Raw genomic sequence first — 26,843 nt, forward strand, 5'->3', positions numbered from 1 at the left:
ATAATGACAGAAAATTAATTTATCTTATCTCTCCATTATCAATCAATTACGTGTTTTAGTATGGATTAAGGAGAAAATATTTAAAACTTTCACACTGTGATGGAGACAATTTAACTTAAGATCTTCTTTGTTATTGGTGTCAAATTGATGCCTTTTCCATCTATAAATGGATCACTATTTTGCTGGACTGTTATGAGATATAGTTGCAGCAACTTTAGTAGTACTGAATTGGTTAGCTCTCAATCAATATTTCTTTATCTAAAAATATTATTGAATACATTTTATAAGAAATTGATTATATTAGAATCTTGGATTAAGAAAATATCCTGTAGAACAAGCATTCAAACTTCAAATATTTAAATAAAGTAAATTAATAAACTAATGCTTATCAGTAGTATGCATATTTCTATGTAGTTTGTTTGTTCTATCCGGAATCAATCAACTTTCACGTAGATAGCCTCGCATAGAAAATCTATCTCAGACTTGTTTGCATTGCCTATCTCATGACCCGAAATAGGAATTATGACCGGCCATGCATCTTAATATGCTTGAGATACACGAAGCCTTATTAATAATTTCTACATGTACGATGGCAAAATAAATAAATAAAATGAAGATCTGCTTTATTAAATTTAAAACTAATTGCAATAAACATAAAACAATTTTAATGTTTTTTTTTGAGTCTCTAACCGTAATAAATAAAACTTTTAATCTAAAGTATAAAATCTAAAAGAGCGAAAAAGTAAATAGGTGAATCTTAAGTGGAGGTGGAGTTCGGGTATATCTCGCTCAGTCGCCTCGCTGACTAATACCTGAGATAGATAAATAAATACGAAAAAAAAGAATCCATGAGCCATTAACTATAGCTCAGTGAGTGGAATCCACTTGAAAACCAAATAAATTTTAAATTATTTTAATGCTGAATAAAAATTAAACTAAAAGCAACAATATCTATAATAATATGTGATAAGTATGCTCTTTAAATAATAACAATGATAACCATAGAGTCACAACTTGTAACCTTGCACGGTTTCAACATATTAACATCTTTTCAATATTTATACTGTCATATGTCTTAATGGGTCTAAACCCTGTGGATCCACATTAACTAGAAGTCACCTCGAGATGACGCTCAGGACTTTTCTTCATAGTTGATCCGGTTAGGGTCATCAGATGGTATCACCTTGTGATCAACACACATTATCTTTTTCTCTAACCGTTGAAAGAAGTTAGAGTCATCTAAGAAATTTCTCATTCATCCTATGACTGTTTTCTAACCTCGTCAGAGTCACTTAAGAAAGTCACCGCAGTGATCTAATTTAAGATTTTCTCCTGGATTTTCAGATAGATTTGAGTCACCACGGAAAATTGCAAGCGATTTATATCGGGATTGTTCTCTAAGTCGTACCAATACTAGTCTCATTTTTTTTTTCACTAAATTTAATATTTGCACAAAGTATGGTGATGTATTGAGTATAATGATTAAATGCACACAGAAAATATAACAATTAAATTTTTGCACGTACGGATGAAATAAATAGATTTGCACACAGAAAATGTAACAATTAAATTTTTGCACGTAAGGGTGAAATAAATAATTTACAAAGAAAATTTACATGGTTTGACGAAGGTACGAAATATAATAAATAAGTAAATATGTGAGTGAATCTACTTATTTGAGTTTAGGCAAGACAACCGAAATCTTAAATTTCTAGCTCACGTACTAGAAATCACCACCTTAAATAATAAATAATAATAAAATTTTTAATTTGAATAATATCAATATTTTTAAAATTTAAAAACTAAAAAGAACTAAAATAGGTTTAATTTACCTATTGGATTAGGCTGGGCTACTACTGGCTCGGCCCATCACAAATTTTTTTTTAATTAATCGGGTTAGGCCGAGGCCCAGCTCAAAACTAAGTGGATTGGGCTACGGGCTAACCCGCAACCCACCCACTTAAATGGTTCGGTTCGGGTCGGGTCTTTGGATCCGAAATCCAACCTGAACCCAAAACCCGAAAACTAAATAGAAAAGGGTTGGCTCGGGTTAAACCCGAGCCCCACCCACAACCTTCTCTTCCCGCGACCGACCCGAGGAAGAGAAGGATTGAGGGAGAGAGTTGCCGTCGGCGACCCTGCCGGCGGCGGTTCATGATCGGCTCTCTCTCTCTACTTCGTCGTCCTCACGAGGTGGAGGAGAACCCACCACCGACGGCCGACTTCGAAGCCGACGACGACTGGAGCCACGAGGGCTCTTCTAGAAGGCAACCGTGGCACAAGGCCAATGGCTTGGAGCTCTTAAGCACGAGCAACAACAGCCCGAAGCCGCCGATCGACGAGAGTTGCCGGCGAAGCCGAAATCCCCAAATTAGGTATTTCTAATTTATTTTTATCAAACTGAAATTAAACTAGAGGGATGAGAGGGCTCACCAGGGAGGAGTGTGGTGGTCCCAATTTCCTCCGGCGGTGCTCCGACGGTGCTCCGACGGGCCGAACCCACGCTGTGATTTCGACGGTGAGAAAAAAAGAAAACGAAGGAGGAAGGGAAGAAGAGAGGAGGGGGAGGGGGCTGAGGGGATTAAGAGGAGAGAAAAATTTAGGGTTTAATTTATAGATTAAAAGAAGATCAAATCTAATCTGATTCGGATTAGATGAGATCTCTGCGCCTCGTCGCGTGTCGGAGAGGGAGAGGGAGAGGGGAGGGGCTGCACGTGCACCCTCCTCTCTCAACCCCCTAAATTTTTTTTTTCTGGTTCTGACAACCTATAAGTAGTAATACCTTAACAAGAGGCTTAAATACTTTGGTGGTAATTGTAATATTATGCCAAAATGTATTTCTAAGAGCCATTTTCTTCAAAGCTTCACCTAAACTTCGATCTTTAGATTTTATATTTTTAATTTTTGTAGACCACTCTAGTGATATAAATACCCCCATAATGTTATATTTATATTGCATTATGCTCTCTAATACTAGAAAATAAATGGTAAATCAAGTGAGGCCGGGTTTGATAATCTCTCTGTCACCAGTCATTTATCTAAGCAAATTAAGAACCTAATATGATTATGTATGAAGTTTGTCAACCTCTGACCTTCATGTATGACTATTAATTTCAGGATCTTTGGCAATATTTTTCAATATGAGATCAAGACAATTTACCACACATGATGTCCAATATAAATATTATCATTTTAATATAAGTAATTGTCCAACTGTCTTCTATCCTTTTTTCATTAATTTACCACTAGGACTATCCTTTTTTCATTAATTTTTTCTACTATCTCATGCATTAACTGAAAAATATAATTTGTACTTTTAAAACGAATAGTAGCATCCACAGGTTTCAAAAATATTGTCTCCATGCCTGAGTACATTAGGAGATTAATTATATTTTTATATTTTGTGCGGTCCACCTATCTATATTGAGAGATATATGATTGTAGAAGAAAAATTTAGAGTTAGCCATTCCAATATATTTCTTTACATTTTTTTTAAATCTTTTTGAGAGTTGTTTTTATAATAGTTTGTATATGATCTATTTTTCCTAAAGATATGTATTTATCAGTCTAATATTTTTAAACTCCGATGTAAAGCTGGTAACATCAAGAGTCTTAAAACTACTACCTCTATATTCTCTCCCTGCATATGAAGTGATTTAGATCTTTTGGAACTTGCCACCATTGTTTCTTTTCATCTCCTCATCTCTTTGTGTAATTCTGCTTTCTTTCATTGCCCTCATCTATCTCTCCTTATCATTCTTCCGATTTTGCTCACTGCTATCATTATCATTGTTTTCATAGTCATGCATTAATTCTTAATGAATCATTGACTTTCTTTCTTTTTGCCTATTAGATGGACCAAAATTTCTCCTTGGACTTCCAAACCAACTTGAGTGCAAGTTGCTATAGTTTCTTATCTTTCAGCTAAATATTTTTTCAGACGACTAATATTATCATTCATTTCCTTTCTATACCAGTTGAATATGACACGCTTTTTGTCTTAGTTAAGAGGGATGCAATGTTGCCAGCAAATATTGGTATTTTGTGACTTTTCTTTTAGAGGCATTTTAATTTTAATATAAACAACTAAACAGAGATCAAATTAATTATAATTCAGCAAATATTTAATCTCAAATTCAGCAAATTACATAATTCAGCAAATATGTAATCTCAAATTCAGCAAATTAAATAATTCAGTAAAAATTTAATCTCAATTTTAACAAATTAAATAATTCAGCAGATATTTAATCACAATTTCAGAAAATTAGACAATTCAGCAAATTCCAGTAAAAAGTAATTTGGATTTTGGAAAGTTATTAGGTGAAAAGAAAAATCAGTAAGCTAAGGAGAGAGAAGAAAAAGAAGAAGAGATTAGAAAAGAAAGCCAAAAGAAAAAAAATTCAGTTGACTTTCATCAAAAAGAAGAAGAGATTAGATTGAGATAGAGTGCAAGAAAACCAAAAGAAAAAAAGTGAAAAATTATAACGGAGTGAAGGAGAAGAAGAAAGAGAAGAAAGAGAGAGTGACTGAAATTAAAAAAATTGAGAGAAATAAAGAAATAAAATTAAAAAGTTATATACTGGAATTTGTTGGAGTTTGCCGAAGTTAGATTTGTGTCGCTGGAGTTCGTCAGAGCTAGATCTTTGATAAAAAGAAAAAGAGGGGAGAGAGAGAGAGAGAGAGAGAGAGAGAGAGAGAGAGAGAGTTCCGAGGATATTAATAATTCAGGTTAGATTCATAATGGATCTGTCCAGTTTTGATAGACTAAAGGAACACTGACTTCCTGGAATTTGTATGTATTTGTCCTACAACACAAGGAAAGAGAGGAGCAACATACATCGAGATAACAGTTATATATTTCTTGTTGGCTACCAGATGTTAGAAAATTCTATCTGGCTAAGTTCATGTAGTGCTGTTAGGTAATAAATCAATTTAAGAGTTCCTAGAATATGATTAAAGATGACATCACGAGACTGGACTTTTGTGAAATAGAACCTAGGAAAGAAGAATAAAGGACATGATATTGGCTGTTATTTACATTTCACAACATTCCTGGTGTCTACTATATCATGTCATGGATAATGCCTACATATCATAGCTGATGCTTAAAGTATCTTCTCCTCTCGACATGGAACAACCTTACTATGTTTGTCAATATATTTATGTAGATGTGCTGTTATTAATTTTAGTTTGTAAGTCAGAAATGTTATAGGAAAACTTCTGGTTCCTGAAGTATTAAATATTTTTTTGCAGACAGTGGATCAATTTTTTGCTCTAAATGTGCCAATGAGGGTTGGGGAACTAAATAGCCTCTGCCGTGGCCTTGATAATGCATTTCAAGTTTATACCCATCATGTTACTGAAAACATTGGTTAGCAACATCTTTTTCTTTCTTGGATAGAGCATTTCTCAAATTTATTTCTATAGATTTCTGTGAGCAATTTTTTCTGTAGAAGATTCTTTAAAACGTACTAATTGATTTATAAATAATATAGATAGTATCTGTAATACTTTTTAATTTTTAATTTTACTTCTCCAAATAGTGAAAGGAATATCCTTGTTGCCAGGTTGAGAACTGAGAGTTCTCTTTGTTTGGCAATTAGATTGAGTGATTTCGGTAAGTTGACTTAATTAAATTTATTTCTCTTCAAGGTGCTCTTAAGTAACTTAATGCTGTCAAAATTTCTGATGAAGAAAGGGAGTCTGGTTTGAACTTTGAAAATTTAATAGGTCTAGGCTTTTGTCTATTCAATCTCTTTTTTTTTCTGCAATTTCTCTTTCATGATAAATTTACCATAGCGGTTTTACTGTACGATGATATAGAAATGAACTGATACCCATATTAAAATATGCTTTTTCCAGAACTTTTGACATTCTAATCCATGAAGCATATTTTGATGTATAACCACCCAAATGTCCTTTAATTTAAGTGGTACATGCTGGTCACTTACAGAGTAGCAGAAGGGATTTTCAACATCATCACTATTTCTATCTGTGTGCAAATCCTCTTCTCTCCTTCATGTTTATTTATGGTGACATTAGAAATCACTTATTTATTTTATTTATCCCAAAGTACTACCCTTTCTTCAATCTTCACACTTCTCTAAATCTGCAGCCCTTTTATTCTACGAAGTTTTGGTTATGTTCTTAGCCAGAATCAGCAGATACAACTGGAACTTAACAATATGAGCTTTGAGCAGGGGTAGCTTTATAACATTTTGTGTTAGAAGACCTGATTTCATTATGCATTTTCTTAAATATTTTGGACCGAGTAAAGTAAATTTCTACCATTTAGCCCTTATATTTTATTTGAAGTGCTAATTTGAGTTGGTTTACACTTCTGAAATAATGAGCATGAGTGCAAAGTTCACTTACTGCAAGAACTCCCTGTTACAACTTAGAAATAACTTTTAAGATGCAAGCTAGGATGTTATTTTATAGAGAAACGTATACTTTACCCTTCCCATGGTTAGGCCTAAATTCACGTTACCCTGCTATAGTTTTATTTATGTTATATTTAAATTAAAACCATTATTCTTTCCATCATATTTGACTAATCTATAGATCTAATTTGAAGATAATCATTAAAGATGAAATTATTAGAGAATTAGATAAGCTTTCTAATATATTTAAAATAATATTGATTGAATTTCAGATGACAAATATATTGAATAAATATATTCTCTTGTCAATCTAAAATTCAATCGATATTATTTTAGATGAGTTGAAAAACTTATCCAATGCTTTATAACTTTGTTTCTAATAAGTTTGTATATTAGACTTGTAGATTGATAAAATATAATAGGAAAAAGTAACAATTTCAATTTAAATATAACCATACGGGGGTAAACTGGTAAAATGGCATAAATGAAACAATAGGAGGGGTGAAGTGACTTTAGGTCTAACCACGGGGGGATAAAATGTAATTTCCCCTATTCTCTGATACTGCTTAATTCTCACTAAATTTTCTTGTTAATTTCTTCCATCTGTTTTTTGTTATTTATGTTAAATCCATCACCGAGATTGTTTTTCATTTTGTTTAAAACACAAATTTTTTCTTCAAATTTCAGCGACCCATTGTTGCGTGGATAGTGTTCCAACTCTGTTCTTTGATACTTGCAGTTAACAAAGAAGATCTGCTACCGCCTGTGCCTGTTCTCACTCGCTATAAGAAGGAAATTGGAATCAAGGCTTTTGTGAAGAAGGAAGTAGGAGAATTCAGATTAACAGATGACAGGAAATCAAGCGAAATAAGTGCACTTTCAGTTGTGAAGCTTTGCATCCGACTAAATACTCTATATGTGAGTTTCTTATTGTTGCATCCAGATTGTAATTGAATGTAGAAAGTTATTTTTGTTAAGCCCATGAGACCTTTATAATTTGGGTTTCCAATGGTCTTTCATAAAATGCCTATAGCTGTGATCAACAGTAACTAGTATCATGTGGCATAATAGCTTTATGATCAATCAACTGAACACACATCCAGCCATTCAGGAGCATTTTTTTTTGGCACTTAATTCATTTTTGCTCATAAGTGATATGAATCAAATGAGCAATATAATAGAATGCATATTCTGCTTGAATCCATGTCTATTTGAGTGCAAACTCCATTAGTTGTGCATTGGAATTCTGAAAAAACCAATCTTGAGGTAGAGAAAAAAAAGTGTTCTCACTTTATTTCACCTTAAGTAAGCCTTTTTGTGAACCTCGAAATGGTGAAATGGCTAAATAGGTGCTATATATATATGCATGTGTTTATGTATGGGACTGCGCTACAGACTTTATGTTAAGACTTCCACAAAAGTTGTGACAACTTTGAGAGCAACTCTAGGCTCTCGATTCGAAAAATAAATAAGTACTGCTCTCGCTTTCCATCCTTGGATTAATAAATCCTGAGGCGTTAAGCTGCTAATGACTCAAATTGTTCAGAATTTGCAAAATAAAGTATATATCCAACTCATATACATATATATGACTAATATGGCAGACAAAAGTAGTGTTTGATACTAATAATGCTAATCTGACAACTAACAATGTAGTGCATGAATGTAGTTGAATAGTATCATGTGGGTTCTATAGTTGCCATAGGCCATCATAAAATTTTAGATTTATGAACCTTGGGGAGCCATAGGTACCAGTTGTCTTGTGACATATCTTATATGTACAATATATGTACAACTATAAGAATTCATGGTTGTTTGCTGTGGATGACAAATGCCTGATGTTTTGACCATCCCTTCTTTTGTAAGATATTATGTTCTACAAGCAAAATAACTTTATCCTTTTAGTTGCTATGAGGAAGATCCTGACTTATTTTTCGATACCATCACCTAGAATATACTTTATGTTTTGATTGTTGATTAGCATTTGATACTGATCAATGATTTTGTAATACAAACAGTATGCGAACACCCAATTAAATAAGTTGGAAGACAGCATTCAAGAGCGGTGGACCAGGAAGAAAAGCGAGAATCTTAACATTAGTATGTTTCTTTAGCTGTTGTTTGAATTATTTGACAGTTCGTAATATTAGACTTCTAAATATTTTTGTAATCATTGTTTCACTATTACTTTGTTGTGTTACAATGTTCTTTTCTCTTTCTGTATGTGTTTGGTGATTTTGTTTGTTTATAAGATCGCCACTAAATCTGTATACTGCTTTACATTCAAATAAGAAATATTGAGCACTACATGTAGGTTTTCTTCATTGAAACTTTAGTTGATGATCAGCCTGAATAGTGCCAACAGTCAGGCATGAGGATGGCCAAAGATAGTTATCAGAACTTGAGCACTATTCTGCTTAACATGTAAATGACCATGATTTTCAGTAAATGGTGCCAACCTTAGAAGAAAAATGCTTTTTCTTTCTACTTACATTTGAATGCTGTATTTTTTCAAAGATTTAAGTAAGAACATATCTTAGGCTCATTATTTATTTTTGTTTGTCATTATGGACCTTCCACTTATGAGCATGATTCCTAGTTTCGGCCAATCCCGAGTGGGATTGGCCGAAACGGATCGGGATCGGCCGTAGCCGATCTCGATCCTGGTTGGGTATCGGCCGATACTTGATTCGTTTCGGGTCGGGATCGGCCATATCAGTTGATCCCGCTCGAGACAAGCATGGGTAAGAGAGAAAGAAAGGGGAAAGAGAGAAAAAGAGGGAGCAAGAGAGGGAAAGAGAGGAAGAGAGAGAGAGAGAGAGAAAGAGAGAGGGAGAAAGAGATAGAGTTTGTGGGTTGCAGTAGTAAGAGGGAGAGGGAAGAAGAGGGGGGAAGAGGAGAGAGAGACATGGAGAGAAAACAAAAATTAAAAAACTATATTAAAGAGGGAAAGAGGTGGTAGTCGGTGAGGGAGAGGGAGAGTTTTTAAGGGAGAGTTAGTAGGAGAGAGAGTTAATTAGGGAGAGAGTTTGATAAGAGAGAGTTAGTGAGAGAGAGAGTTTGATAAAAAAGAGAATTAGTGGAGAGAAGGTAAAATTTTTCTTTAATTTGTGTGGGAGAGAGAGTGTGTGAGTGGTAGAAAGGGAGAGAAATAGAAATTAAAAAAATAGTATTTATTTTTTAGTTTTTAGATTTTATATGAATAATTTATATTTATATCTTATTATTTTTCTAAAAAATTAAGAATTTTTCTGTATTTTAAAATACAGGCCGATACGGACGGCTGATACTGCCGATACGGCCGATACGTATCGTTTTTTCAAACGGCCGATCCCGATTTCGATCTTATACTTGGAACCTTGCTTATGAGCCTGTTTGCACACAAAGAACAATAGAAGAAACATGGTTTATAGCTATTATTGTTATGACCCAAAATTATCACGACTAGCTATGTATCTCAATGCGCTTGAGATATACGAAGCCTTACTAATACTTTTTTAACTACACAATGACATGATAAGAATTAATGAGAAAATTTGACTTTAATAATTAATTTAAAATAATTAAAAAAATCAATGTCATCACTAATGTGTTTCTAAGTAAATTAAATTAACAGATAGTCTAAAACATAAAATCCAAAAGAACTGAAAAATAAAAATGGTGGATTCTAAGTGAAAATGGAGTTTCAGTGTATCCTGCTTAGTCTCCATGCTAACTATTACCTGAAATATTAGAAGAGGAAATCTAATGAGCCAACAACTATAACTCGGTTAGTAAAATTTACTCAAAAGCTAAATAAATTCAAAATTTACAACTTAAAATTTAAATCCAACAACATGAAATAACAATTCCACTAAGCATGTTTTTAAAGTAATAATAATGGCAATAATAATATATAAAGTAATATCTCATAACATGTTTAGTTTTAACATACTGAATTTTTCTCAATAATAATAATACCATTTTTGTCAATTGGGTCTATACCGTGTGGATTTACATCAACATCACCTAGAGATGATTTTTAGTTCTTTGCTTCATAGCTGATCCGGTGAGGATTACCAGGGGGTGTCATTATGTGATTAACGTACTTTGTCTCTTTCATAAATCGTTGAGAGAGATTAGAGTTACCTTATGAAGTCTTTCGATCTAACTTGGAACTGTTCTCTAACCCCGCTAGAGCCACCTAAGAAAGTCACTGTAGTGATTTAAAATAAGATTTTTCCTTAGACTTTCAGTTAGACTTGAGTCATTACGGAAAGTCGCAAACAATCTATACCGGAACTGTTTTCTAAGTCATACTAAATATCAGTTATATTTTTCTCTACTAAAATTTGCTATTTGCACGAAGTATAATGATGTACTAAATCATATATTTTGTACACAGAATATAATAATTAAATTGCACACAAAAATATAATAAAAAAATTTGCACATAGAGAAATATGTAATTTGATAAAAAACACGAAAATAATATAAATAAATTGTGAATGAACTCACTCACCCGAGTCTAGTTAAAACAACTGAAATATCTAATCTTAAGTCCAAGTGCTAAAAATTACCACCTTTAATAATAAATAACAATAAAATTTTAAATTAAATAATATTATAATTTATAAAATTTAAAACTAAATAAATTACTCAATTAGACTAAATCAAGCCTAATTGGTTGGGCTGGGTTATAGTTGTTCCACAACCCACCCAACAATCCACCTAAATGGATTGGGCTAAAGGCTCAATCTAATTAAGTTAATTAAGTCGGGTCAAGTTCCTTGGATTTAAAATCCAAACCCGACCCGAATCCCTTAACTTAAGGGATGAAGATGAGACTCGGGTAGCCGAATTTACCTTCTTTATCCCGAAAGGACTGACGAGAGAGAGAGAGAGAGAGAGAGAGAGAGAGAGAGAGAGAGAGAGAGAGAGAGAGAGATGCTAGCGATCACTGTCGCTGGTAGTCCACCGACCATGCTAACGTCTTCCTTGCCGCTTCGACGACTTGGAAGAGGAGAGGGAAGATCAGCCATGGTGACCGGCGGTAGGAGATTTTTCATCCATAGCCGACGATGACTCGAGCCACGAGGGCTCCAAAGGAGAACACCTACGGCACGAGACCAACGACGTGTAGCTTCTAGTGATGAAGCGGCAATGACTAGAAGTCGTCGGCCAGAATTATTCACCGACGAAGCCGCAACCTCACAAATTAGGTATTTCTAATTTACCCTACTAAATATAAATTAAATTTAAGAGATGGGAGAGGTCTTACTAACGAGTCACGTGGTGGTCTCCAACCAGTCCAATTCCACGGCGACGACTTTGATAGTAAAGAAAGGAAGAAGAACAAGAGGAAAGAAAATGTTGGGGTAAAATTGAGAGGAAGGGGGATTTTGGGTTTTATTTATAGATAGAATCCAGATATGATTTTGCTTTGGATTCAGCCAAAACCCTCGCAACTTCCTTATTGCGTGCCGAAGAGGGAGAGGTTGAAGGGTGCGCACGTGCAATGCACGTGCACCCCAAGAGTTTTTTTTTTTTTTCAGTTCTTACAATTATAGTGTGTAGATCCCTTTATATTATGTGAATGTATCTCACTGTATTTTTAACTTGATATAGTTTCTATAACAGCTATGGCTACAGCAATTTTATATGTTTCTTTATATACCTAATGATGTTTCGATCATTTGACACCGCATATATGAGTTCCTGATCCATTAGAACAATATTACACTGTTGACAATGAATTATACTCCTCTAACCTGGTTTAGAATAGAGCTATGTGGTGCTTTAAATGTAGATTCCTATGTTATTATTGGCTTTACGCTGAATTAGGAGAAACCTGAACTTCCTGTCTCCATAATGAGTTAGCTCTCTGCCTTTTATGTAGGAAGATCAATGAATGAGAGATCTATAAGCTTTGCATCAGTGCAGAAGAATTCATTTGATGGGAGTAGGAAAGAAATTAATGCAGCTATTGATGGAATTTGTGAGTTTACAGGTATGCATATCTGTACTTTGGACTCCTTTGGAAACTAAAATTTATATAATTTACCAATTGTGATGTAAACTTTCTGATGTTTTTCAGGGACAAAAATCATATTTTGGGATCTTAGGGACCCATTGATAGACAACTTGTACAAACATAATGTATCACAGAATCGATTGGATACACTTACTGAAGCTCTTGATGCGGTAGGGTATGCCTGCATATATAGTCTTTTGGAAAATTAATAAGGAATTGAAGAAAAGCTTTTAGCTATGCAGTTGTTACTAAAATCCAATTCTTTCATATTTTCTGACTGCTTTCATTTCTGGTCATCTCCGTTGAACTAGGTTACATATTACTTTTCATCTGAACCCTTACATATATTAGTTACATGAATCAGAAGTCCCTTCACTGCCTTTCTATTTTTGAGAGCTGCAGTTACATGCCTAATGCTTGCTTCATGAAAATATCAATTTATGCACAAGCTTTGTATACCCATAGAAGCATAAATCATGAAAAATTATTTATGCAGATTTAAAAAAAAAAAGTAGAAAATATTTGCAGATTTTAGAAAAAAAATTAGCTCTGTACTGGAGGTGATAATAATTTGTTAACTTACTAGGAATAAATTGAAATTACCCTGCATGGACCAGATGAACTAAAAATCATGTGTTTCATGTCACTGTACAGTATGCATTAAAGCATTATCAGCATGTTGCTGTATAACTCATTTGCTTCCCATTTAAAGGTCATCTATATTCAAATGGCTTTGGCATATATTGCAGGTTCATCCACTTGTTCTCTACTCTGCACTCATTTAGTAACTAAATTTTCTTGATATGTTATTCTCTATGGAACTAGGAGTGGCAAGTAGGTCAGGTCGTGTTAGGTTCATATTGGGTCAAGCCTGGTCAAGTTCAACCAAAAATGGGTTGGAATATTAAAAACATGATCACGACTTGTTTTATTAAGCGGGTTACATCTGGCACCCATTTAATGAATGAGTTACACGGGTTATGAGAGATTACATTGGTTATTCGGGTTATAAACAAGTCTATTTGGGTTATAAACATGTTTATCTAGGATATAAATGGGTTATTTGAAGTTATTCATGTCATAATCAGGTTATCTGGTCATAAATGAATTATCAGGTTATAAATGGTCAAACTTAGATGGGTTGGGTAATAAACATGAACAAAACCCATTTAATAATCGGATTAAATGGATCAACTTGTTTATCGGTTATATTAAACTCAAACTCATTCAAAGCCTTCAAGTTTATTTTGGATAAAAAATTGCCACCCCTACATAGAAGTGACCCTTCAATCAAAAGAGACATGGTGATTTTGACGTAGGATCATCAAATAGTTGTCACAAACAAGATTCTAACTCTTCTTTTGCTAAACTGCATATATGCTTTTGTCAGTTTGGGCTCTCCAATCTTTGTAGCTGTCGCTACATTCAGTGTAATTCAGGTAACGGGGAATTCATAGTTTCCATATCCTAATGAAATTGGTTCCATGTACAGCCTAAACCATATCCAATATTCATCAGGTAATAGTCCACGGTAAGTATTATTTTACCAAGCATAGACCAAACCAAGATGGGGAACTAATATTCAATGGATCTAAATGCAAAATCTACATCCAACTTTTAATTAAACTCTAGCTGGCCATGTTTGTTTACAGATATATGTCTCTTAAGCGCTATCAGTAAATTACTATCAATCAAAGTTCTTGGTCCCTTTTACACTCTTCAAGACTCCCTGCCTATGAAGTACGAATTCTTTGCCCCTCCATATCGGATACCAATACAACACTGATACGGTCCGATACGTATCTGATACGATTGGAAGAATATTCGAATTAAAAAAAAATTAATTTTAAGGTTCTAATAGGGCACTGATATTGCAAGATACGACTCTAGTGCATTTCTTGATCATCCGGTCCCCTCTATTTTTGTGCTAAAAGATGATATAAAATATATACCTATATATATATATATATACACACGTGCACAGGATTATCCAATCCATCATGATATTTTTAGGCTTTGTTTATTTGATAATAAATTAAATATATAACTTGAAAACCACCTAAAGATTCAAATTTATTGTAGATTAATAGTTTAATTAGGTTTTAATGTTTCACTAATATTTTGAGTTTCATATCAGTTTCTATTACAATATTTTTCTAAAGTTTTAAGCATGTAGATATTAAATATATAGTTTTCTTTACTTTTATTTTATCATATTTGAGATAATTATTTTCTACCCTATGTTAAATTGGTTGACAATAGATTAAAAATATATTATTTATTTATTTATTGGTGTATCCATGCTATATCTATATTCTACTTTTAAGAATTTGTCATATCCATATCTCTGTATCCTTTATCCATATCCGTGCTTCATAGCTCCTTGCTATATCATTTCTTACCCACCTAAAAGCTCACAGCCTCACACAGTGATTCCTCTTCTCAGAACCATATAAAGAAATCAAGGGTTCATGTAACTACTTTTATTAGTTTATTTAGCACTACTAATTCGTTATATTTGTTAACTATTATCATTAATTTAACTAGATTCCCACTTTTGATATGGTAATCACCTTTTCTTTTTATTACTCTTTTTACTGTTGATTAAAGATCAAGTTCTGTCGAATTTATGTATGTTTGACTTGTCCATCAGAAACATGTAACTTGGCAGCTCTCTTGACTAAAAGCTGCCACTAGTTTGCTACTTATATTTTTAGTTATCTGACATCTTGACAGTACTAATGGAACAATTTTTAGTTAGCAAACAGTTCAGAAGTTTCAGGTCTGTTTTTCTAAAATTTATCAAGAGACCAAGGAATCTTTTCCTTAACAGAAGTAGAAAATGATAAGTGCCTTCAAAATTATTATATTCAGTGTTAACCAACCAAACAATTGTTTTTCATGGATAATGTTTTTAACTGAGATCTTGTTACAGAAAGACCTGTAGGAATGGAAGTAGTAGAAAGTTATTATGCATGGTAGATGCAAGCTAAATCTAATTTTCGTAGTTGATTACCTTTGTTTTCCTTAGGTTATCTTTGCCTTTTCCATAAATGTCTGGAGTTCTTATTTGATGACTATGCCATCTTGTTTTGGGTTTTCTGCAGGTGCTAAACCAACTATGCGATGTCATTGTTGAGCCACTTCGGGATCGCATTGTCACTGGCCTCCTTCAAGCATCCTTGGTAGCACTTTAATGACATTTGTGAGAATAATTTGTTGAGCCCAAAAGTGCCATGATATTTAAATAGTTCTTTTATGTAGGATGGGCTACTCCGGGTAATATTAGATGGAGGGCCTACTCGGGTCTTCTCTCCTAGTGATGCTAAATTGCTAGAAGATGATCTTGAAACTTTGAAGGTATGTATGACTGCCTCCTTTTGATGGATATGCACTTGCTGAACAAATACTCCTCCTGGATACCATGACTTCTAGATTAATTAGTTGCAGTTTCAATTTTAACTAGTTCTTCAGATGAATAAAATTAGGGAGCTTTGTTTATCTGCTAATAATAAGGTGTTTGATGCTAGCTATCTTCCATTATCTAGAAGCTTGTTTTTCAGATTAACTATGACCATCCCCTATCTTTGGTATTTTGATTGTGGAAAATTGTCTTTAAGAATGACAACTTTTGTGGTTTAGTGATTATGCAAGGAGAATATTATGTAATGTTTGTAAAATGCTATTCTGTGAATTGCAGGAATTTTTTATATCTGGTGGAGATGGGCTGCCCCGAGGAACAGTTGAGAACTTAGTTGCACGTGTTCGTCCTATACTAAAATTGCTTAGTTTTGAGGTATGAACTCATACTTCAGTATTGTTGCAAATAGTTGCTAACGCCCAAGTGCTAACAATAGTAAATCACGTGTGCTGATCAGCAGGCTAGCTATCAATTCATGTTTCTGAGGTTAGAAATAACAATTGAAGTGATAAGATTAGTCCTGTTCTGTTCCTACTTGATAATAGGGCCTACATGAGAGTTGCCCTTTGTTTACAACTAACAGAAGTGTGAGGATTCAAGAGATGCACTGGCTTATGCTGTACAACATTGCAAGGGTTTTTCTGTGACCTACACCTTAAAATAATCAGGTTACGAAGTCGGCAACCTGGCTGTCGTAAAATTGGTTAAAGCCATTATGTGGTGGCAAACTGGAGCCAATTGTTATTTGCAGCTAATAACATTGTTTGAGTTTGACTGGAAATAACTCCAAGAATACTTCTCCAATGCCCAATCCTGTATATTTGTGTTTGCTCCAGCCAGTCGGTAGCCTAACTTCACTTATTAGGTTTTGAGTTCATGCCTACATTTCAGAAGCGAATGATAACCTATGCTAAAAGAAAGTGAATTAACAATTCGAAGCTCTCCTGCTGAATATTTGGTCTTGTATATCGCAGTATCACACTACTATAGGCAATGCAATGTGATTTTATAGTTGCAAGTTTGTAACTTCAATTGATGCATATTATATTTTTGGGATATTTTCCCATTAAAAAGTATAATTCTTTGATTGTCACGGCAGCCATAATCTTCCCTTCCCTTCTGATGTGATCTTTGCTTTTCTAATGTAAGAAGTGTTTGCAAGTAGATGTTTAGCTATGAGACAGCTTTAAGCAGAAAGTCATTTGTTACCACTATATCAAATATGGTAGGCCCAAAGAAGGACCTGTTAACCTATTTGCTGACAGTAACCGAGTCTTATTTATTTCTCAATAACGTTTTTTATTTTTTATTTGATGGAAACTTTTGCTGCATTACTCACCGTGCCTCCTTGTTTTGTTAAAGATTCCTCTTTTCCACATTGATCAAAGCTGTTTTCTGTGTTCTTGCAGACCCGTGTGTTGATTGATGACCTGAGAGAAGTAACTCAAGGAGGGAAAAGCAAGTATGGAGCTGATTCCAAAACACTCCTGAGAATTCTGTGTCATAGAAGTGATTCAGAGGCATCTCAGTATCTTAAAAAGCACTTCAAAATACCCAAATCAGCAGCTTGAAGTGTCCATCTTGGAGGATCAAAAGTTTTCCATTGACATCGTTCTGCCGATGGAGCAAGCAGAAGATCCCGTTATTCTTTTACCCTCGTGTGATGTAACAGTTTCTCTGAGGAAAAATGATCGAGTTTTGCGGATCAAACTTATGTAATTTGTAAAAGATTTCTGACTTATACTTCAACATTGTGATCCCTTGTTAATATCATACTCTTGATCTTGTCAAAGTGTGCCAATTTTACAAACATCCTCCAATTCTTCTACCATATGATGAAATCAATGTGAAAACTTGAGATTATGTTAATTACGTAGCGTCCTCATTTTTGACATTTTTTTTTGTCTCAAAGATATGTTGAAATTTACGTAATGTCCTAGCATGCATTAGTTGACTATGTTGAGAGCAAACCTGTGAACACAAATATCAGCATTTCTTTCTTATTTACTTTCTCAACTTTAGACTGTCTTGCTAAATTTCTATTAAAAGTCAATTTACACTTCTATACTTAAGAAAGTTTTAAATCAATCTTTATATTTATAATTAAAATAAAATTATTAGTTTTTTTTTTGTCAAATTTAGCTTAGCATCGTCGAAATGATTAAAATACATCTTTGTTTTTTGTTGGGCAAAATGCGAAAGATTTTAGATAATATTGCAAAAATAACTAGAATAAATATGACATTTATTTAAATTTAACAAAAAAAAAATTAACAGTCCCTTCTCATGCAAAGCAAAAAAAAAAAAAAAAAACACAAGTATAAGATAGTAAAATATATTTAACTCAAGATCATATTCAATCTAATCTCACATTAAGTGAGATTCACATTTATAAAGTCACATCCAACAAAGTAAAGTAATAAGATTAAAGGCATGTTAGATGCTCACTTAAAAGGTAATAAGAAGGAAAAGGTGGCAAGCAATGAGCTCTTCTCCTAAACTTTAAAAATAAAAAGAGCTCTTCCCATCATCTTATTTCAATCCATAAAGCATCGAGTGTGACTTCCAAACTAATTGAAGCTTGGCTGGGAATACTTTTCTGACAGATATTATGTTTCCACAATTAATATAAGCCCATGTCAAACAAAGACCCATAATTAATGTACTCACTCATCTAGCTGCTTTCTAAACGAAAACAAAATTACGAAGACTTGACTGGAACTCACCCACTGGCAATAAATGTAACTTAATTCTTTACCTTCCCTACTTTTGTTTGGGCATCTGCCATTGATGTGTTACAGTTGTGAGATTATCTCTCTTTCTACTCCTATAGAAAGAGGCAAGCTGATTGCATCTAATTAGATTATTTGACCACTTGCTATTTTACACAAAGCCTGAAAGATTTGGTGGAAGCTAGGAGAAGTATTTATAATTGTCCTAGAAGTGTTTAAAGAAAATAAATATCTCTATCTTTTCTAAAGATCATGATCTCATAGGGGAATCCTATCTCCCATGAGATAGGCTCTCTTAGATAACAATCTATAATTGGTCAAAAAATATCTGCACATGGCATAGTCCTCCACACATTTATTCACTCCATTGACATTCGAGATCTCGCTGTTTAATAATTAGTTGATTTAAATACTTAAGATGTTAGATAACCGACCAACAATATATATTGTGTTTTTAATATATATATATATCCCAGTTATGTGCGACTATTAATAAAATATATGGATATATGATAGATAATAGAATATGTGGTCCATCCACCATACTGCAATGCTAGAAGAAAACAAAGTTTGCACATATAATCTTAAGAAAAACATAATTCTAATATCATGTTGGATAATTAGTTGACATAAAAAAACATTACGCTATTGTATAACTAATGAATAAGGTATATCAAATTCTTTTAAACACTCATAATATTTGCGAGGTAATAAGCTTGATTATTTTTCTCCCAACGGTGGACGGTGGACGGTGGATGCAAAACAATCACATAGTGATATTTTATGTCCACAATTTTTAAGAAAATTTATATAAAAACTAACAAAAAAACACTAATAATATCAAGTGTTGGAGAATAAATTTTCTTTCCCATGAATTGAGTTAGAGTTTGAAAAGGAAAGAACTTCTAGACATCAAAGACGTGCAACACCTGTTTGTTTTCATTTGGACTCACAATGGATAGGTTTGAACATTCTCTCTTTGACATTATGAAACCTCAAATTTGACTAAGTGTAGCTCCAATAATTGACAGTAAAAGCTACCAAAAACTTCAACACCAAGTGCAATTAAAGACAAGTGCATATAATAGGAGCCGTGCTCTATTGACCAACAAAAAAAAAATTAAAGTCTCCAATTGAGCAACAAAGTCATTGAGATATTTCTTTCTTTCATCTTTCACATGTCTATTTCTAGATGCCCCCACTCCACCAATAACATAAAATAGATTGAGACTTATATTATGACCTTCTTCTTTTGCCAAAGGCCTCCATAAACTATTAGTGTTAGGTACTTGGAGTGATTATTTATTTCATATATTATGTATCAAACCATTGGGATAGGGCCAGGTGTGCATGATTAGGTCAGAAATAAAGGTCCCATCTGCATAACTAACTAACTAATTAACCAACTGAAGTATTATTGATTTTAAATAGTTTGTGTGAGATTGGGGACAAGGGGAAGAACTTTGATATGTTCACTAAATTTTTTTGTTAATAGACTAACCCTCCTAGGAAAATAAAGGCTAGACTATAAATTACTTCTCTGTGATTATGCCTAAAATTTATAAACTTTTATTTATATTGATTTGCTTGCTTGTGGTTTAAATTATTATAAAACTGATATCCTTTTCATCCAAACTTGACAAAAAAAGTACCAAGAATTTCCAATTTTTATTTTTTCTATTCTTCAAGAATTGCTCATCACTTTGATTCATATTTACACACAATTTTCTCATTCCCAAGCCACACATCCAATTTAGCATCCTCTATCATCACCATGTACTTCCTCTCAATTACATAATAATGGACTACTATAAAATCTTAAAATATGAGTAGAAAACATATGATTGCTAGAACTATGTATTAATTAAAAACACAAGGATAATACTGTTATTCAAATAGATGTTTACAGGATAATTTGACTTTAGGCATAACTACAATATGATATTTTTGTGCCAAGAATAAATTAATGAGTGAAGGAAGCATAAATTTTAGTAGGCAGATCTTAACAATAAAGTGCCAATTTGTTTAATAATTAAGTGTCATCCTTAAGGAAGTTCTATTTACTGTTACATGTTTGATAAATAAGAAAGTGAGAAATAATAAAAATAATAATAATAATAATATTTAAGAGTGAATGCTTCCAAAAAAGAAGAAAAAGAAAAAGTCAATTCTACATGCTAACCACGACTTACTTATTAGTGTTCGACAAGAATTAGAACACTCAAATGGGATTATTATATTGAGAAATCTAGACATTTTTAGTGTTTGATAGAAGATAAATTTCTTAAGGGCATGATTTTTATGTTAGATTTCTTAATCTAACATATGACTAGCCCTAGAAAAAGTGCACTTATGTTGGAATAATTCCAAAAGCTTTCATGATGCATTAATTGACTGTCCAAAACCAAATGCATAAGTTAGAGCAAATCTTCTGCACCCTTACCGCAAGAATTATATACAGGAATTATATGCAGTCTGATCACAATTATTTTATTCAATTTGAGTATTCTGATATACACAACTACTTTATTTCATTTGAGTATTCTGATATACACAACTACTTTATTCCATTTGAGTATTCTGATATGCAGGAACTATGTATTCTAATTGACTGTTCGAAACCAAATACACAAGTTAGAGCAAATCTTTTGCACCCTTATCGCAGGAATTATATGCAGTCTGATCACAATTACTTTATTCCATTTGAGTATTCTGATATATGCAGTCTGATCACAATTAATTTATTCCATTTGAGTATTCTGATATGTAGGAACTATGTGTTTAGGTTTGAACGGCAAGAAGACCTGAACTTTGCTTTAACAAGCAATCCATGGACCATCCTAGGGAAAGTTTTGAGCTTGATACCATGGAGGAATAACTTTCGGCCATGCTTTTGTCTCAGCTCCCGTCTGAATACAACTTCACAACCTCCCCAAGGAGTATTGGGAATTAGAAGCTCTAGTGCAAGTGGTGGCTCATTTTAGAAAGTCATTAAGGGTGGACGAAACAACATCGAATCACACCTGCAGTTGATTTGCATGTGTGTGCATTGAGGTGGACCTCCGGCTACCATTAAAAACAATGATATGGCTGGGGCCAAAGGAGGACCGGCTGGAGCAAATAGTAGTTTATGAAAGTATACCTGTCTTATGCTATCTATGTGTGGTGATAGGTCACAAAGGCCACATATGCCGCTTAACTAATGCAGCGAATAGTTGCCCAATGGATGTAGAGCATACCAAGGAGGATGGGCCGGAGCAGGGCTAAGAAAGGGAGTGGTCTTAGTGATGCCAAGCAAAAAGGTGACATAAGAGCGACGGGGAGACATGATGTAGCCAAGCCTGCCGCTTGGCAGCCTAAAGCTGCCCCTTCTCGACACACATTCTGCCAAGTAAGGAATGACAAGTTTAGCTTTACAACTATGTACGTTCAGGCAAAGAGGCAGTGCATGCCAAACAAGCAGTGGAAGAAGACTAGAGATCGAGGAATACAAAGACCCAATAGGAGCCAACAACTTCCTCTACCTATCAACAACCACCAAAGGAGGCTACTGGAAGATGGAGACAGGTGGTATTGCTGCGGACAAAGGTAAGAACAAAATAGAAAGCTTAGTATCTGCTTCGATCCTAATAAAGAGATCACACAAAAGGGTAACATCACATGAAAAAAAAGGATGATTAGTAGACAACAAGTTGGGTGAGAAGTTACAAGTGGGGAGCCTTCTAATCTAGACTTGTCACCTTAGCATTTAATGGCCAAGCTAGCTGTCGTCGCTGGGTTGCAAGGAATCAAGACCAGCAAGGAAGAAATTCTAGAGCCTAACATCGGGATGGCTACCCTAAATGGGCTGTCTATCTGCCTGGGGATTGGGGTGGGGGTTACGTGCTCTACGTTCTCCATATGTTAAAACTGTTAAGTGAAAAAAGGATTGGTGGTGTGAAAGTGAGGATATACCCTATGTAGATAATACATGTAGGAATTGCCTTAGTTGGGGTGGGCCCAGAGGTGGAGAAGTCCAATAGTCCATCAAAAAGTTATATCCCCATTGTGACCAACTTAAAGTAGGCTTTAAGCCAGGACCTCTGTTGAGAGGGCCCTCTCAGATATGGAGATGGAAGGGCAAGACATGCAGCTCACTCTTGTGGAGTACGATGTCGACCAGGGGCGGCCAAATGGGGGAGGAAGGCATAAAGGAAGCCTTTCCCCAACCCTATCTTTAATGTTGTTAATGCTTAAGTCAATAATATAAAATTGTATAGGTGCAGTTAAGAAAAGGGCACTAGATAGATGTAGAACTTTAAATAAGGAGCATAACCCAGACTTGCTAGTGCTGCTTGAAACCCATACCGGATAGGAGGCAGCTTGGAAGGTCGCCCGAGCTTTAGAGCGCTATTGGCGTTGGTTCATAGTTCCTGTAGTGGGTGTGTCAAATGGAATTATCGTCATATGGAAGGGGACCTTAGGCTGGGTTAATGATGTAACGATCTCCTACTATGCAGCCCACCTAGTCATCACCAATCGGGCAGGTAAAACCTAGTTTTGGGTGATCTATGCCAACAACATTATACATGCTCAAGCGAAGCTTTGGGATGAACTCTTCATCTTGACTAAATTCAATATTCTATGGATCGTCGGGAGAGATTTCAACATGTAAATGTCAGAGCAAGAGAAGAAAAGCAATAGAGTAGTGGAGCTAGGCCCAAAATACAAAGCCTTCTGCACCTTCGTGGAGGAGGCATGACTATACGATCTGGGATATGAGGGCCTGTTGTTTACGTGGTGTAACAACCAAACTAGTGCCAATCGAATCTAGGTGCAGCTATATCATGTGCTAGCCAATGCTGCATGGCTAAGTGCACATCCTTTCTGCAAAGTTTTTTACTTAGATAGATCCACATCCGACCACACACCCTTATTTATCATAGTTTAGCTCTTGCCTGATAAGATTCCACGGCCTTTCAAGTTTGAGCTTTATTGGCTCGAGCATGATAGTTGTGAAAGGGAGGTTGACTGAATTTGGAGTTGAGAGGGTACACATAACCTGTTGCATGACTTCATGCACAAAGTTTGCATGCTTTATGGGGCTCTATGTAAATTGGCTAAGCATGATATGGGCAACCTTGAGAAGCTAATGCAGGACACCAAGCATCGTATCAGGGAGGCGAAAGGTCGTGACATAAAGGGTATCTTAAGTGAGGTGGACCTACTAGCTTTGAGAAGTCTTTACAATCTATAGACAGCGCTGAGCAAGCAAATCAACCTCAAGTGGATGTAGCGCTCTTGAATGCACTGGTAACGAATGGGGACAAAAATATGAGGTTCTTCCACCTGTCAGCAACTATTAGGCAGCGGTGCAACCATATCTCAAGGATAATGAATGATAGGGGGAGTGGGTCCAGCAGCAAGAGGAGATAGGAGGATTGTTTAGGGACTTCTATGAGAAGTGGGGAAATGAAGTATCGCCCACCAACTCTTCCACGGACTAGCTGATGCTACCAAGACCGTCGATGCCTATTACTCAAGAAGAGATAAAGAGTGTTGTCTGGAGTCTCCCCTATGGGAAGGCTCGTAGGTCGGATGGACTACAGGTGGAGGTCTTTATCCACTATTGGCATATCAAGGGTGAGAGTCTCTTAAGGGCGGTGGAGCGCTTATTCGCCTCTGCCATGCTCCCTACCAGCTGAGGTCACCTATACATTATGCTTATCCCTAAGCGTGACCACCCCACCCTAATCCAGGACTACTAGCTGATAGTCTTGTACAATATTGTATACACGTTTATCTCCTATGTCCTGGTGGCCAAACTTAAGCCTTGGCTCACTCTCTTGGTGGGGTTGAAACAAGTTGCTTGCATGGCCGAGAGGAGCATTGTGGACAACTTGTTGGCCGCTTAAGAGGTGGCTCAATCGATGTGCTCCGACTAGATTGCAACACCAATAATGATGGTTAAAATGGACATGAAAAAAGCTTATGATAGGATAAGTTGGTAGGTGGTGACGGGCACTCTCTCTCACATGGGATTTCTAGAAGTACGACAGACCTAGATATGAGCTTGTGTCTCATCACCATGTTTCGTCATTCTTCTCAACGAAAAACTATCAGAGTTGATCTAGCCTTAGCGTAGGCTCTGACAAAGTGACCCACTTTTGCCTTATGACTTTATATTGGTTTCTTAGTTACTCTCTAGTATTCTTAATGAGAAGGAAAATAATGGTGACCTTCTTGGCTTCTAGGTGGCAGAGACAAAACTATTTCATCTACTGTATGCGGATGACCTCCTTATCACAACTCAAACTATAGAGGCCAATGCACACTGTGTTCTAGAGAGCCTTGCATGTTAGTCGGCGATATTCAACCAAAAGGTAAATTTTTAACATTCGGCTCTCTAAATAGCGGATAGGCTACTTGAGAGCCAAAAGGTTCCATTGAGTGAGGCACTTCGATTGCAGGCTGCCAGAATGTCGTTTGTCTACTTGGGGGTTATCATCTCCAGCAAGCACGTCAAGGTTCGAGAGCATCAGGCTTTGGTCAACTAAGTAGATCGGAAACTTGCAAGGTGGAAGTGGAGTCTACTCTCGATAGCAGGACGTAGCGCCATCATCAATGCTACATTGATGGCGATCCTGATGTATTGGCTGGAGAGTACTTGGTTGTCTGACTCAATATTGGACAATATCAATAGGAAATTCTACTTTTTTCTGAGGGATAGTTGAAAAGGCCATGAGGTAACCTGTCCTTGGTGTATTAGAAATTTGGTTGGGTATTGGGGTTTGTTGAGAGAAATTCATGATTGAAAATTTTCATATGTATTTAGAGAAGCTAACCGGGCAGCTAACCAGAGGAAGGGTCCTTTAGATACTATTGTTTTGGGACCTAATGATCCCCTACCCCTAAATCTCTGTAAGCTTTTGTTGATTGATACCCCTAGTTGATTAACCAGGTAGTGGGTATCTAACTGAATACAGCTCCTTACTTCAAAAAAAAAATTACTTTATTCCCTATGACCAAAAAAAGACTCTAATTTAAAATAATTATTATAGAGACCCTATTTGAATGACAGACTACACGGTTGAATGCAAAGTGGTCGTTACTATGCAATTGGGTATATTTTAATATTACTCTCATTGTTTGAATACTTCAATAACACTTTGATTTTGAAATTATTCTTACATTTCAATATACTTTATTAAATATAATAACATGTGTATATTGTTGTACATAAAATTTAGATACATTACATAAATACAAATTATCAGTACATATAAAACCTAACACCTTATGTTACAACTAGTTATACTATAATTTTCTATAAAATGACTACTTTTGCAAATATAAAAATAACTTTTACAAACTAGAGGTTAATATATAAATGTCTAATCACTCTTACATTCAACTTTTAGCAATATTTACAGAGCTTTTAGTTATTTAACTAGTAATATCTTATGTATTAATAAATAAGTAATTAGAGAAGTTTGTATAAAAAAATTAAGAGATAAAATAAAAAAATAATAAGAAGAAGAAGAAGAAGAAGTAGCAATCAAAGAAGAAAGAAAAAAAGGGTTAAATACATCTTACTTTTCTATACTTATATCTAAAATTACTTTACCCTCTGTACTTAGTTAATTTTTTAATGGAGAGCCCAAATGATACAATACAAATAATATTAATGAATATCAAAATATTTCGTAACTACGAAGTATAAAGATAAACACTTGCATACATACATACATCAAAGCAGCATAATAGATAATATTAACAGAGTAAAAATGGTGGAGAGGATGAAACACAGTCCTTGTTCCGACAGTGAGGATGTAGCATGTTTTTCGGAAGAATGAAGGAAATATCTTGTTTGCCATCGAATAGGCTTTTGGCAAACACTAGGAGTAGATTTCTTGGGAAGAAAACTATGGATAGAGTTTGGAAGAAAACATATAACAAAAATTGACTTGTAACTGAAAATCAAAATGGCCTGACTCACAAGAATGAAAATCAATGTGTTAATCACTCTTCTTCTTCTTTTTTTCTCTTTCTTTCTGAAAATAAATCAGATTATTCGTTGAGATGATTTTCTTTTTGTGCATATATACTCATAAAAGATGTTTTTGTAATAATTTTGAAAAAAGAAAAAGAAAAAAAAAATCCCCTTTTTATTAACCTCTCCTTTGAGTCAGTTTGACTTGGGGTGTTCCCCACCATTTCCCTCTACCTCTTCCACCACTGATGTTGATGGCAATGGCCGCCATCGTCTATATGCCAGAAGACAATCCTTTTAAGAAGCACCACAAAAGATGATG

The 26,843-nt window shown here is 34.8% G+C and overlaps 1 protein-coding gene across 2 annotated transcripts in view; it reads left to right on the plus strand.

Moving 5' to 3' along the window:
• Nucleotides 1-17,609, plus strand: part of LOC140768327 (protein unc-13 homolog) — a 44,644-nt gene extending 27,035 nt beyond the window's left edge. For both annotated transcript variants that reach the window (XM_073108584.1, XM_073108585.1), the window contains exons 20-28: nt 5,254-5,371; nt 7,123-7,301; nt 8,402-8,483; nt 12,262-12,372; nt 12,460-12,566; nt 15,504-15,581; nt 15,661-15,756; nt 16,097-16,192; nt 17,227-17,609. In XM_073108584.1, coding sequence (XP_072964685.1) covers nt 5,254-5,371; nt 7,123-7,301; nt 8,402-8,483; nt 12,262-12,372; nt 12,460-12,566; nt 15,504-15,581; nt 15,661-15,756; nt 16,097-16,192; nt 17,227-17,388 — 1,029 coding nt within the window. In that variant the 3' untranslated portion in view covers nt 17,389-17,609. The remainder of the gene's footprint in view (nt 1-5,253; nt 5,372-7,122; nt 7,302-8,401; nt 8,484-12,261; nt 12,373-12,459; nt 12,567-15,503; nt 15,582-15,660; nt 15,757-16,096; nt 16,193-17,226) is intronic.
• Nucleotides 17,610-26,843: the final 9,234 nt, after the last annotated feature.

This window comes from Typha angustifolia, chromosome 10 (assembly GCF_048772165.1).
Source record: "Typha angustifolia cultivar Huaian chromosome 10, ASM4877216v1, whole genome shotgun sequence".
Classification (NCBI taxonomy): domain Eukaryota; kingdom Viridiplantae; phylum Streptophyta; class Magnoliopsida; order Poales; family Typhaceae; genus Typha; species Typha angustifolia.